Source organism: Balearica regulorum, chromosome 2 (genome assembly GCF_011004875.1).
Source record: "Balearica regulorum gibbericeps isolate bBalReg1 chromosome 2, bBalReg1.pri, whole genome shotgun sequence".
Classification (NCBI taxonomy): domain Eukaryota; kingdom Metazoa; phylum Chordata; class Aves; order Gruiformes; family Gruidae; genus Balearica; species Balearica regulorum.
Genome location: NC_046185.1, coordinates 56056409 through 56071720, shown reverse-complemented (window position 1 = coordinate 56071720; position 15312 = coordinate 56056409). Strand labels below are relative to the sequence as shown.

General features: G+C 37.7%; 1 protein-coding gene across 10 annotated transcripts in view; it reads right to left on the bottom strand.

Moving 5' to 3' along the window:
* The window catches only part of PTPRM (protein tyrosine phosphatase receptor type M), a 512931-nt gene that overhangs the window by 96992 nt on the left and 400627 nt on the right, over nt 1–15312 (bottom strand). For 5 of the 10 annotated variants that reach the window (XM_075744400.1, XM_075744403.1, XM_075744405.1 and 2 more), the window contains 3 exons: nt 6418–6569; nt 3806–3880; nt 3552–3578 (listed from right to left, as the gene is read on the bottom strand). In XM_075744400.1, the coding sequence (XP_075600515.1) occupies nt 3552–3578; nt 3806–3880; nt 6418–6569 (254 nt within the window). The remainder of the gene's footprint in view (nt 1–3551; nt 3579–3805; nt 3881–6417; nt 6570–15312) is intronic. The other 5 variants (XM_075744401.1, XM_075744404.1, XM_075744409.1 and 2 more) reach the window with 2 other exon arrangements.

Here is a 15312-nt window from a genome sequence, read left to right as displayed (position 1 = left end):
CATTAAAATAATATTTCCACATTCATAAATTAGATATACTATAGTAGAAAGATCCACAAATACTCTGGATGAAAAGCTCCCAGATTCTCTTGCGCACACCAAAAATACTACCACACCTCATTAAAGGTGAGATTCTGGTCTTAGTGATACCACTGAAAATTGATGTCAAAGCCACAAAGCTCAATGAGTCATATTTCAAGGATGATTTTATGCTCTCTCAGTTCACACTGATACTAAGATACATGAAATCTGGTCCTCAGTAACCATACAGTCAATATGAACTGCGCATTTAAACCTAAACCAAAAATAACAGAGAAAAATTTATGGGTATGAGTATGGGCATTTAACTACTTTTCCTGTCAGTTTGCTAAGCTGATCTAATGCAGAGGAAAGGGATTCATCCTTTAGTCAAAAATTTGACAACTTCTGTCTAATGTGCAATAAATTTGTACTGCAAAGCACCTTGGGATGCATGGCATGAAGCGTGGTATACAAGTGTAGGTACAGTATGTTGCTGTTGAAATGGCACCTGAAAATTACAAGGTGGCTAAGACACAAAAGACAAAAAAAGTGTAGGAAGTTGATCATGATTTTTTTGGTTAGCTTATTTCAATTGTGGAAGCAGGTTAGAAAACTTGGGGTTTTTTTTTTGCAAACTACAGAATTCCTTGTAACACAGACTGTTAGTAACTAAGACGAAGGCAAAGTTATCAGATAGCAGGGTCTTGTGCTATGAAAGCAGCAGTTAAATCCTTATGAATTTTTTTTCTGTGAGTTCCTTTGTTTTAGAACAATTTTCCTCTCTCCATTTCTTTACCTCTTATAGCTGCATTAATACTATTTTCCTCTCTTCGGGAGTGATCATTTAAGTTGTTTTAAATAAAGTGCTTTCAGTCCTTGGTTTATATGGTACATTAGGAGCCATGTATATTATAATTTTTTGCAGGTATAACAGTCCACTGTTTTTCAGAGGGTGAGCTTCTCCAAATGCAGTGTTCATATGCAATGGGAACTTTGTTCAGCTTAAATACTCCTACAGCTGCAGTTCTACTCTCCACTTACTTACACATTCCCATAGAGCTGTACAACACTTATTAAATAATAATATATTTATTTACTAGTTATATGAACTCACAGTATGGAAGGTATCTGGAAGTCCAGCCCAATATCTTTTCGGGGCTGAGGCTCTTTTCTTTCTCCAATTCAGAAATATGCACATTGGTGATACTAGATACAAGACCTACACTCATGCTCAGCAACTATAAATTTAGCCACTGTTATGTAAAGTGTTATTTTAAATCTGAAGCTTTCACTTAGGTTATTAGGGTAAGCATGAAAAATTTCCCTCAAATGTAAGAAAATTTCCTTGCATCTGAAACTGAGAAGTGAGACTGTTGCCTTTTGCATCATTTAAAGAGTTCACCACTAATTGAGTCCTTTTTTTTTTTTTTTTAAATTGGCTAAGAAGTTTCTACTTTGCATGAATAGTCCAAAGATCTTGCTGTACATAAATTTGGAAATGGTATGTTGTGGCCTTTCTAGAAGATTTTGAAAACTAAACTCAACCATTCACCAGATCTGTACCCTTCCCAGGAAGTCACACTGAAAAGTCCATTTAGTTCTAACTACAGGCCTGACCCAGCAGTCTAACACAACTTCTTTGCACATTGGAAGACAGCAAGAGCAGGCATTAGTTGCAATTAAAATCCAGTATTTTTTGGTAATAGCTATATTCTTCTACCAACTCAAGCATAGCTAATTTGATTTACCTCAGATAAAACACTATTCCTATATAGACAGTCATAAAGACATTTTGGGAGAGAGATCTGGTCTGAATGAACACCACTCATAAAAGAGTACTAAATTTTTAACATGTAAGGTTACAAAAATATTAATTTTCCACAGTGAAATAACTGGAAGATTTTCTGAGATGAGTAAGCAAAGGTTGCTGTAGTAGACCATAAAATACACATCTAATTAATTCAAGGTTTTACAGACTTAGTAAAAACAAAGATTTTTTTTTTCCCAGTGTGTGTTTGTCTGATATCTGAATTACTTGCTTAGAGATTATTTCTTGTGGGGAAAAAAGCTAACAAATAATTTTACCATCATCAGCAAAGGATCACAAAAAAAAAATAAAAAATCAGAGAAACCTTTAACTAAAACTTAATAATCCAGATAGGAAATCTCAAAGTTTTTCTCCTGATAATAGTACTTTTCTCCTTGCCCACCCACAAGGTCAGAAAGAACATCTACTGGATGAAGCGTTGAATGAATGCTAAAGCACACAAAAAAAATCTAACATCTCAGGCAGTTAAAAGGCACTGCAAATTTCATTTGCATGCAGATTATTACATTGTTACAGCCACTACCGTTACCTTCTCCCAGATTTACATAATGTATAAAAATGTACAAGTTCGTTCTCCAAGTTATCACACTGAAATGCACTGCGCTAAATATTCTTTCACAATAAGAAATTTTCAAGATCACCTTCCTAAACTTCTACTTCTCCTATGCTTTGCCCTACTTTTACTTAAGCCTGTTTAATGTGCAGTTTAAGGGCAGGAATCAGTTAAGAGGTCTTATATTTTTTTATAGTGATTTGAAGAAAAAAGAGGAGAAAGAAAAATATTTGTTGTAAAAATATCAATCATTGTAAAAAGAGTAAATAGATAGGCTTAACATTGGAGTTTGAATTCTTGCTGAAGTGCACTGTTATATTTTGACTTATTATTTAAAAAAAAAAAAAATCTCCCTGTTTAGTTTGAAGTTAGTATGGGAAGGAGGTGTAAATGAATACAAGCCACAAGGCAGTTAGAGTTACTTAAGCATTGAAAATGCAATAGTGTCTCATGCTTATTTTTTTATCACGGTGCAGAAACCTCTCTCCTTTTGACATTGGACAATAGCAGGTTCTCCTAAATTCCCAGTGGAAATGCTTTACACTTTAACTGTATGGTTTTAACCTACAGTTCTACTGTTTCATTTTGTTCCTGTGACACCTGAGGCATAATAAACTATATACTCTGTCATGTTATCATTTTGCTGTTCAAAATACTATCTCTCCTCTGAAACTGCACTTTGACAAGCATGTCAGAAACCATGCGGTATTGTGAGAAGAAATGATAACTGGTGGATGGCCAAAACTGTATTTTGTCTGATTTTCTGTATCATGAATAGTCTAATTAGGAAAAAACCTAATTTTTAAGAAGTGACATCTTCAGTTCTGAGATAAAACAGAAAAAAAATGAGGGAAACTACTTCAATTGCTGTGATAATCAAATTCTTTTGTGTCACTCCAAATACATGCATAAACATTTCCTCAAAAATCCACTTGTAAAAAATTATTTTTCTTTTCTCCCCTGACTTGCACTATGACAGTAATAATCAAGCCTGATAACTGTCCTCAGCATTCTCGGTGTAGCCAAGCCTACCACCCCTCCCTTTAGCATAAAACTCCATTTTTTTTGCCTACTATTGTCTGTACCCCGAGAACTGTGACTTTCTAAATTACTTCAGCAATAAACTTTGATAAAGGGAAATGTTCTCACCTAAAATTGCAGTTGGCACAAATGGATCTGTCATACATCATAAGCAGGTCAATGCAGAAAAGGTAAAAAGAGAGAGAACAGTAAATGATTGATAAATGTTCCCGAGTTTTCTTTCAGAAAGCTACTGTAAGCAACCAGTGTGTTGCTTATATATGTATTAAATTTCTATGGCAAGAAGTATAATAACATAATTATATATGCTTTTATTATGAAAAGTTCTCTATAGGGTGGAAACCAAGAAAAAAATTGGTTACCTGGGTAATAAGAATTAGGCACTGTTGTGCTCAATGTGTTAGTTTTCATTGTAAATGAAGATGGTGAAGATACAGCTGCAAAGAGAAACAAAGCTGGTTAGAGACAGCTTAGTGACACGTGGCTACTCAAGCTGAGTGACGCGGCGTATGTGAGTGAGTGACTTGGTTTGGAGTCCATCCTGTTGTGTTTGTTGCACTGGAATCAGGACCTGGGGAAAACCAGGTGCACCCAGTGAATAAAATAGCTCACTGAATTTGATCAATTCTCTAAAGAGAAATGTCATCAGAGAAAGCATTTTGATTGGTGATGACAAATATACGTCTTAAATCACAAGATTAGAGTGAATACTGATGCTTGAATAAAGACATCACAATGACAAGAGATGTTTTTGACATAAGCTTTGGTCATTAGTAAGTTTACTTAATAATACTGTAAATACTGTATATAAATATTCCACTATAGCTCATTTTTTTCCTCTCCCATTTTCTTGATTTATTCAGAGAGGTGGATAATGTGTACACAGATACTATTATGCCCTGAATATTGCTCTTTGTTTAACAATTGTTTTCAGTGAGTGATACCATGCTCACATTGGTATTTAATCATTTAACCATTTGTAAAGCCTATGGCAAAAGCCCAATGCAACAAATTAAGTTCAGTTAGTTCCCTGGTACACAAAGATCATGTGAATTACTGTTGAAAGCACAGATACATTCAACAGGTGGGAGTTAATCACAACATTTCACAGGATGTTCAGCCAAAGAGTCATTAAAGGCTTTTAAGCAAAGCTCATTGCAAATTCAGCCTTAGTTGCTTGCCTACACAGCTCAAATTCAGTCGGATCAGTGCATGTAAGCACATTCTGGATACCTATAAACAGACTAACAGAAATTTGTGAAACAAAAGGAGAATTGAGGAAGATAGGATCTGGTGGATGAGAAGGAGTGAGATTACTCCTGCTACCTTTCATCCACGGTTTTTTTGATTGATCTTCTAGGGCATGCAGTTGCCAGTCTTTGTTAAGATGGAGCTATCTGAAACCTGGTTTAAATAAAGCTGGCAGTTATCATTTATCCTATAAATGCATATATCTGAGATTACTTTCCTTTGATCATGTCTCCTGAATCACTGGATGGAAAGAACAGAGTGATATTCCTTTTGGGTATGGATGCAGAGATTAATTGAGGTCAGGGCTGCTGCAGCAAATAAAACTGGCTAGATACAGAATGCAGCCAGGAAATAAACTTTCACGGGAAGTAGGAAAGTTCAAAATCTCTTCAGTACAAAAGGCGTTACACAAAGATTATTCCTAAAGACTGTCAGACTGCTTCTTCTGGTGACCACATTTCTCATGGAAAGTCTAATTAGAGGTTCTAGCCCTCAAATGGTATAAAATACTTGCTGTGCCAATAATTTCAAATTGGTTTAAGGTGGTTCACAAAAAGAGGATTTAGTCCCAGGAACTCATTGCAGCTTATTTGGTGGTTGTGACCATTCAGTAACACCACTGGAAAAGTACATCATGATGACGGAAGATGAAGTGATCTCTTCACAGAAGTAAGCAATCTCATTAACAGCAATGGTATATTCTCACCAGAAAGGCAAGTCAGATTTTGAAAGATCTATTTCACAGCAATTTCTAAGGTAACTCAAACGCAAATTAACATTGCAATTTCTGAGCCTAACGCTGCTGAGAGAAGCCTCATTCTATAAATCTCACAGAGTGTTTGTACAATTGAGCTGGTCAAAGATAAGTTCTTAAGCATATTATTAAAGAGTGGGAGTTGGGCCTTACATACCGTTAGTACTTGAAACAAAATTCAATCTTTGACAAATTCTGAAGATGCTCAAAAACACTGGTATACAAGAAAAATTAAGGTTCCTTAGGAACTACAAAAACCAAGAAAGTTTTTTGAACATAGTCATTCTTTGTAACAATTATAAAAAAATGCTGGTTTTCCTGGTCTTTGCTTAGTGCTAACCCCCAGACAGGAGTCAGTCCCTGACTAAAATTCTAATAAAGGAAATTTTATATGCCAAATTTTATTTATTTTTAGGGTAGATCCAAGAAAACCCAGGATATTAGAGAATCTCTTATGAAATTGCAGAACAGATAATTTCACTGAGTTATTCCTTTGTACAAGCAACAGAAAGAGCATCATCTAGAATTGGAAATAATAAGACAATCAGATCACCATTATTAAGTTATGACATTCAAAAATAAATTTTGCCTACAAAAGAAGAGTGAGCAGGGAAGCATTTGAAGGACTTGGGACAGCATGAGGGATATAAATTTTTTAACATAATAGAGATTGGGGAAAGGTAAAACTACAGCTGTTTCAGTAATGTCTTTGCTGTTCTGCAGAAGAAAAGGATGGACAGAAAAAAGCTCAATTATGCTTATTATTTTTAAAGAAGTCTATTCTTGATGTCTGACTGTCTTACTCATTCGAATACACACTGTAATGTTCTGCACAGTGGGAAACTGGGTCCCATGGATTTTCCATGACTGAGTAATGAGGAATATTTTAAAAACCATTTGCACCTTTCTTCCATCTTCAAAAAAAAAAAAAAAGAAGAAAAGAAAAGAGAAGAGAAGAAAAAAACTTACATCTCCCATTTAGATTGTGCGTGTCCATGAAAGAGAAAGCTTCGTCACAGTTGGTGCCTTGCTCAGTGTAGCTTTTATCCATTGAATTCACCATCACTGTCATTTCCTGCCGTGTACTACTCAATGTCTCTTTCCGCTTTTTAGCCAATTTTCTTAAGAAATGAATGTTGAGGAAAAAAAAAGAAAAAAAAAACACTCAGTGAGCAGACATAGTCTTCATGTTTAGATCGGTATTATAGGTTGTAACCACATTGTTAAGTAACAAATTTACAATTATTCCTGCATTTCTGGAGACGTAAATTAATTTCACACTCATGTCTTTCAATGGCATCTGTTAATTAAGAGATAGTTGCCAATGCCTTGGCTTATAGTGAACAGCACCTTAATCCTTGGGGACCACCACTGAATTAAAGGGGACTACTTGGATACAAAGGCGACGTGAGCTACTGTATCAGAGGCTACATCTGTTTAAATACATAAATAAAACTATCAGGAGAGAAGACTTCACTGGAACTGACAAATCAGTAACAATTTTCACTTTGCATGCATAGAACTGTCTGGAGCTGTTTCATTGAGACACCATACAATACAGCTAAACTGGTTTACATCATACTGTATATTATATGTCTAATCTCTTAAGACAGTTTGTACAAGCAAGTGACATTTTAAATTGACTTGCATTTCTTAAGACTATTTTCTATCACTCTTGACTTCAGGAGAATTAGTCACAAGAGTTAGTTGCTTCTCAGCAGGAGTGGTCTGCCAGAGACAAGATCTTGATTCTGATACCATAACAGTGATTTGTTAAGCTATAGAACTGCTTTTGATGCATACACCTCCTTTTTCCAGATCTGTCTGTTTCTGTCTAAACTAAAATTTCATTCTGTCTCCCCCAGAGTTATGCCCAGCTACCATCACAAAATAACATGTCCAAAACGCTTGATTTTTCCTTCAAGCTCTGCAAGACATCTGTGATCCTGATGATGGTGGATCCCATGCCCATTTGGCTTGTTTCCCTGGCCTGCGACTCTGTCTTAAACCAATCCTTTCTCCAAGTCCTTGCCTACAGCCTTTGTTTAAATTTTCCAGATTCCTTCGGTATAGCATCTTCAAGGTATGGGTTTTACACAGAAATAACTGCTCCACAGACTTTGATCTTCTCATATCTGTTTGTTGAATGACTTTTCCTCTGTGGAAAACACAATGAGCCAGCTCATATCCACCCGTGAGAAAGACCTTTTAGATATCTTCAACCAGAACTCACAGGAGCTCATTATCTCATCTATGTTTCCTTCCACTTCTAGAGGCCTACTGCATCAAGCATAACCAAGATGCGCTCTCAAAACCTTTCTCTTTGTTAACTCTCAGTATGGCAGAACATGAAAATGATTCCCACCACAGACAAAAATTTTATACCAGCCTCCATTAGATTTTCAAACAAGCACATGTTGTCTCCCCTCATGTTGCATGGGAGGAGCTTTCTGTAAACCTGCCTACTGGTAGCTCACTATTCTGCTTCAAATCACTGCCTGCAGACACACTTTGCAAAGTACTGATACTACTGCCCGCTGTGCTGATCAGTATTGCCTCAGAGTCTCCCCATGCTCCTCATCTATCTACCTGTTGTCTCTTATACCTAGATAACAAGCCATTTGGGCAGGAGCTATGGATGTGTTCTGTACTCATATAGTACCAAGCTCAGCAGTATCTTAGTCCATGACTAAAGCTCAAAAGGCCTTTGAAACTAAAGTCTTGCTGTTAACAGAAGTAGCAAATGCAGGCATGGTATTGGGTCATTGCACACAAAAGTTATTAAGGATCACCTTTGGCCCTCAATAAGCTGCTGGATTGCCACTCCATTCATGAGGGCATGTCCCCATGACTGAAAGTGACTGAAATACTCTGCCTTAAAAACCTGCTAAAGTACTGGCAGTAATCAGTAGTGTGTACCTCTTTGCTCATCCCCGCTCCGAAGTCACCTGCGTTACCTTGAGCCACCATGAACACACTAGATTGTGACTGATGCTGAGAAGGAGAGCGCTTATGGTCAGTTGGGCGGCAGCCACTTGTGGGACTTGTCCTACACTAAGCATTTAGACATGCAACAAAAACTCATCCATAAATGCTACTGTGCATTTCAAAATTCACTAATGATGATATTACAGTCCAGCTACAAAAGAGTGTAAGATAAACAGTAACAAGTCACATCCTTCCTGTAGATTAAGTTTAACTCCTGATTTTGTAATTTGGCATATCATTGGTGGACAGCAAAAATAACTCATAAACAATGGTTTTGTTTCTAAATTTTAATTTCATTTTAATCTAAGGAGATTAAATGGAGGAACTTAACAAGTCCCTTTCTGATCAACACTAAGTTACTTTGCAGACTTGATAACAAAACTGGTTCTTTATTACTTCACAGTGAATAAATGCAGAGGGGACCATTAGATAATCTAGTCTGAACTATTTTATATCAGAGACAGTAAAATTTCACTCACATACCATAAGTAAAACAAAACTCTTACATCTTTGCACCCTTCAATCTCCCCTCTCCTTTATATCTAATTGTAATGAATGAGTGATATATTATTTAAAGTAGAATCTGAGATGTATCTCCTAATGCATGAACAACTTAATGGAAGTCCTTTATAAGGACAGGCTTATAAAAGCAGTAACATGAAATGGATATATTTTCTCCTCTTTCCACCCTTAGCTCAGATGGCAACACATTAAGTCATGCACGGCTCCTCTTCTGATCCTCTTTAGCGTTAAGCTGAAAATACATACAGCTGCTCCCACCACCTGCAAACCACTGGGCAATTCCCAGCTTAGCTGGGTTGTGAAACCAGAACTGTGGACAGCGTGATCACTGAAACTTCATCCGTAAGGCACATATCATACTTAAATTTTATTTCACGGCTGTGCAGATCGTAGGAAAGTACTTCAGGACAATTCAGCACTAGAGCAATGCTTCAGGAAGGCATGCAGAAGCAGCTTTTCTTCACGAGTCTTCCCTCTCTTCAGGCTGGAATGAACAGCTTCTCTTTAACCAGCTGCCAATCCCATTAGCTACCTAGACACCGCATACTCACTAAAGCCAGGAAACTGCAGTATATAGTGGCCTTCCCTTGCCCATCAGTGGACCTGTGAGTATTATCTCTATTCACAAAACCTTTAATCACTGTCAATCTCACAAGCTCAGCACTTTCTCCAAGAACTCTTGCATGCGAACAATGTACTGGTGAACAGGCAACAACTCTTCCTTAACCGTTTTCTAAAGAAAAGTTACTAGATAATTGCCCTGGGCAACATTATAGTGATACTGAGCTGTATCTGAAAATCCACAATGTGGTAAAATATATGATGCCAGCCACTCAGTGGGATTACAAAAAAACCCCCATGCTCTGTAGGGTGCACATCTTAAGCATCTGCTGCTACAGGGAACATCCTTTATTTTACAGTAAAAACTGTATTCTTCCCAAGGAAAGTCAGAGTTCTTGCTTATTACACAACAATATGAAGCTCAAATTTTATAAAAAGTCAGCTAATTTTCTTAAAGAAATTACAATAACATTTTCTAATTTCCTTCATTTTTGGTTTTGGTCCCATAATCAAGCTATAGCAGATTGTTTTTATGACAGTAACAACTGCACAGTACTTCTCAATCTGAATCTAATTCTGGAAATCGGTCTTGTGGGAAAAGTTCAAATCTGAAACAACTGTTACAGGAAGAGAGTGATAGCAGCCAGACTTTTGTACTGTGAACAAAAACACCCACTGGACTTAGCCAAGTAAACTTTAGCTGAATACAACATTTTTTACATCTGCAGTTTTCAGATCCTGCTGAAAGTGTTGCAGTGCTGCAGTCTCTGTAACTCATCCATTCCTTGGATCTCTCAGTCCCTGGGAGGCTCTAGCTATACAAGGTTTAAGAAACTCCTGGTACTTCACATCACCATCACCACTCATGGTCTTGGATTTGAAGTAAATTTTAGGGGGGGGGGGAAAGACTTAAATATTTGATCATCTTCACTCACGGAAAAAATACTTCATAGCTACTCTCTGAAGTTTCCTCCTTCTTAAAGGAAAAGAGATCTACAACCAAAGGAAAAAAACAAACATATGGAAGCTCCCATGATGATTACCTAGGGTGAAATTCTTTATGTAGGGAAATCAAAAATGATCAGTTTATCACACAAATAGTGTTAGCATCACTATGAGGAAAGAGAATATACTGTACCAGTCTCAGAAAAGAGGAGCCTGATATTCAGAACAATCTCAAGACTAGCTAGGAACTGTTGGTATTTTAAAGCACAAGAAATTGCGTGAAGTGAGCTGGTGTAATGGTAAAAATATGGTAAGATACAGAGCAGACAAACATACAGACTCACCCAAAAAAATTGTGTGGGATTTCGGGTATCATTTACTCTGTTCTGTTACAAATATTAATAAAATCTGCCTAGGAAAATAATAAGCTAACAACTTCATCACAATCTGTCCTCATTTTATCTGTGACCATGAAACTCTTAAATGCTGCATCTTCTCCTGTACAGTCCCTTCTGGCTGAAAGGATCACTTTGTAAAGACTGACTCAATACCTCCCTCAAAGTCCTTCTTCTCTGTGATTTCTCCCTCAAACCCTCCAACAAACCAATGGCAATAGCTGTTAAGTTGCTGCTATGTTATCAGCCTCTGTTTGGTTCATTTTCCATCTACTTACCTGTATTCACTTTCTCTCTCCTGTCTCGACTTAAATAACAAGCTCTTTGGGACCTTGCTTGCCTTTTCCCTTTGTATTTATAAAGCACTAGGCACAAGGCACAATGGGAAACTACCACAGTTAAAGGAATGTAACAGTAAAAAAAAAGAAAAAAAAAAATAATGACTGGGGCTGACAATCAGAATCAACTCAGGCTCTGAATAGGCCTTCCATTTCAATTTAGGAACAGTGAGGAAAGCATATTTATTTAAATCAAGCAAAAGCACTCACTTCCTTCTTCGCAATTCCAAACTGAGTGGTACTCCCCTTTTTGTATCAGTATGCCTCCTTTCTTACAAATAAAGAAAGCGGAAACAAGACGCTGCTACTTTCCACAGCTCCAGGAACACATTACCATCACCAAGATATTAATAATACAGTGAGATGAAAGTTCTAATAGTGTTGCTAAAGGAACTGGGCTGAATTTTCTCCTTTAATTAATTTGAAGAACTATTGCACTAATTGTAACTTAAGACAAAATAGCTTCTTCTTATATACATAGTTTTAAATTTTACTTCTCTGTTGGTGGACAGGTCACATAAATGGTGTGGTGGGTTGACCCTGGCTGAGGGCCAGGTGCCCACCAGAGCCGCTCTATCACTCCCCTTGTTTGCTAGACAGGGGAGAAAAGGTGTAACGAAAAGCTTATGGGTCGAGATAAGGACAGGGAGAGATCACTCACTAATTGTCGTCACGAGCAAAACAGACTGAACTTAGAGAGGAAATTAATCTGATTTATTACTAGGCAAAACAGAGTAGAGGAATGAGAAATAAAATCAACTCTTAAAACACCTCCCCCCACCCCTCCCATCTCCCCGGGCTCAACTTCACTCCCAGATTCAACCTCCTCCTCCCTCAGCGGCACAGGGGGACGGTGGATGGGGATTATGGTCAGTTCATCCCACGGTGTTTCTGCCGCTTCTTCATCCTCAGGGGGAGGACTCCTCTCATCGTTCCCTTGCTCCAGTGTGGGCACCTCTCTCCACGAATCCACAGGTCCTGCCAGGAGCTTGCTCCAGCGCGGGCTTCCCACAGGGTCACAGCCTCCTTCAGGTGCCTCCACCTGCTCCGGCATGGGGTCCTCCATGGGCTGCAGGTGGAATCTCTACACCCCCTCATCCTCCCTCCATGGGCTGCAGGGGGACAGCCTGCTTCACCATGGTCTTCACCACGGGCTGCAGGGGAATCTTGCTCCGGCGCCTGGAGCATCTCCTGCCCCTCCTTCTGCACTGACCTTGGTGTCTGCAGATGTTCTTACATCTCACTCCACTCCGGCTACAAAAGCTCTCCCTAACTGTTTTTCTCTTTCTTAAATATGTTATCACAGAGGCGCTGATTGGCTCGGCCTTGGCCAGCGGCGGGTCCGTCTTGGAGCCGGCTGGCATTGGCTCTATCAGACACAGGGGAAGCTTCTAGCAGCTTCTCACAGAAGCCACCCCTGTAGCCCCCCTGCTACCAAAACCTTGCCACGCAAACCCAACACAAATGGTTGTGATAAAGAAAGGACTGGGCTTTAATGCAACCCACTGGCGTAGTGCATTTGTAGTTACAAAAGCTTTAACAGTTTGCTCACCAAACCCCTGAAAGAGTCTAAAGTCCTATCAATCAGAAAGATCCTTCAGTAAAATAATAGCTGGTTAAAAAGATATGTGATACAAAGGGTAGGACAAAATGGTCATTTTTCACAACAGAGATACATTACTAGTATCCTACAAAGGTGCATGTTGGGATTTGTACTATTCACCATATACACAGTGATCTAGAAAAGGGGTGAACTGCAGGTTCACAATGTCTTTGGACAACACACTATAGAGTTTAAAAGTTACAAATTTATTTCATGAGGTAGAGTGACCGGATATTCACTTAAGATGAAATTCAGTGTTGACAGATATAAAGTCATGCATATGGGAAAAAGTAATCCTAACTATGTACACACAATATTGCATCTAAATGACTTCATAAACAACAGAAGAAAGAAATTTATTAGTCACTGATTCTCTGAATACAAAGGTTCAGTGCTATGTATAGTCAAAAAGGCAAAAAGAAGTCAGAAGTGATTAGGTAAGGAATAGAGAACAAAATGGAAAATGTCATTAAGCAGCTGTATAAATCTATGGAGCTCCCACATTTTGAACCCTGCATGCAGTTCTGCCATGTGCCTATCCAAAAATGATTTTCTCAAACTAGAGAACATATACAGAGAAGTGATGGGAAGATCAAAGGAACAGATCCTACCAGAAGAGTGGTAGTCTTTATAGAGAAAGTCTCCAGTTTAAAATCATAGAATCATAGAATGGTTTGGGTTGTAAGGGACCTTAAAGACCATCTAGTTCCAACCCCCCCGCCATGGGCAGGGACACCCTCCACTAGACCACATTGCCCAAAGCCCCATCCAACCTGGCCTTGAACACTTCCAGGGAGGGGGCATCCACAACCTCTCCGGGCAACCTGTTCCAGTGCCTCACCACTCTAACAGTAAAGAATTTCTTCCTAACATCTAATCTAAATTGACCCTCCTTCAGCTTAAACCCATTACCCCTTGTCCTGTCACTACACTCCCCAATAAAAACAGAGGCAGTTGAACTGGGAATACAATAAAAGTATATAAAAAAAGAAAAGCGTGGAGAAAAGTAAGACATTAAGAAAGAATTACTATTTCTCAAAAATGTCAGAACCAGAACCAGAGGTTATACAGAAAACTTTTAAATATAAAAAAACCTTTTATATATAAAAGTAAGTACTTTCACAGAAACCAGATAATTATAGAACACATCACCACAGGACTAGAGATACCAAAAGTAAATATCGGTAAAAGAAAAACTGATTAAGGGCTGAGCAGAAGACAGTGAATGCATTACCTTATCTTCATTCTGTTCCTATATTTGTCTAACGGTTTGTCACTGGCCACTGTCACAGACATGATGTTAAGTCTGGTGGACTTTTAATCCAAAATTTGATGCAATTTTTTATTATATTAACAATCCCTGTACAGATTATGCAAGAAATGGGATGTAAATACCTTATATGCTTTTCTAACACTTAGAATGACTTAACTTTTTGCCTTGTTTAGGCTACTCATGATATACCAGGCAGGATTAATTAACTCAGAAATTAATTACTTTGCCCATGTATTTTGGCTGTCTATGATACGCTATAAGAATACTCATAATTATTTTGGGGAAAATGCTTTAATCTGAAATCATTTAATGAGCATCACTGATTCAGCGACACTCAGTCTGAATATGTAATTTAATAAAAGCTCTCCAGAACAAGCGTATAAGAAAGTATATCTGACTTAATCCCTGTTTATTGTGGTTTTATACATTTTTCATACTTATGTTGTGATTATTTTTTCTTTAACCACAAAACAGTCCTTGTCACTAACTGTGATTGTTTTCCTGTCTTCAGCAACGGGTCCTCTAAGGAGACACAAAAACAAACATCACACATCACTGTGAGAATGACATCAGTATGACAGATTTCAGGTTTTGTCTACCACCTCTAGTTTGCAATAGGACACGTTTGGTAACACTGGGTATTATTCTAACCTGCACTGGAAAATTCAAAATACTACTTTCTATTTTTTTAGGATATCCTTTTAAGGGCATACTATGAATCTCCAATGCCTCATCTGTATTCTTTATGTGACTTTTCATTGTTAAAAAGTCCTCGCAGAAAACAAATTTTAGGAACCTATCTAATCCTATCTACTTTAACTGACATGGTAAATTTCTTTAGGTGTTATTAAATAACTATCATTATAAGTAATTAATGCTTTTATTCTGCTTTATATTTCTTATCAAAACAGCAACATGCTGCATGGAACCCTTTCTATGTCCCATGAATGGACTGAGACACAAATATGAAGCAACTGAAATCAAGTGAGGCAACAAAATAGAAATAGTATGGCATTAGTGATAGTGAAGTTCTGCTCATAGCAAACTTCTGTCATTCAATTTCACATTTATATGCTTTATATTGAAATGTAATGTGCTCAAGAATGCAATTTCACAGTGACATTAAACTGTGTACTGTCAACACTCTATCAGACAGAAAATAAAGTTAGGAGAAATATTTTTAAAGGCACTACGTTTTGCAGCAAGAACTAGCAAGCACTTAATAAAATGCTTTACAAG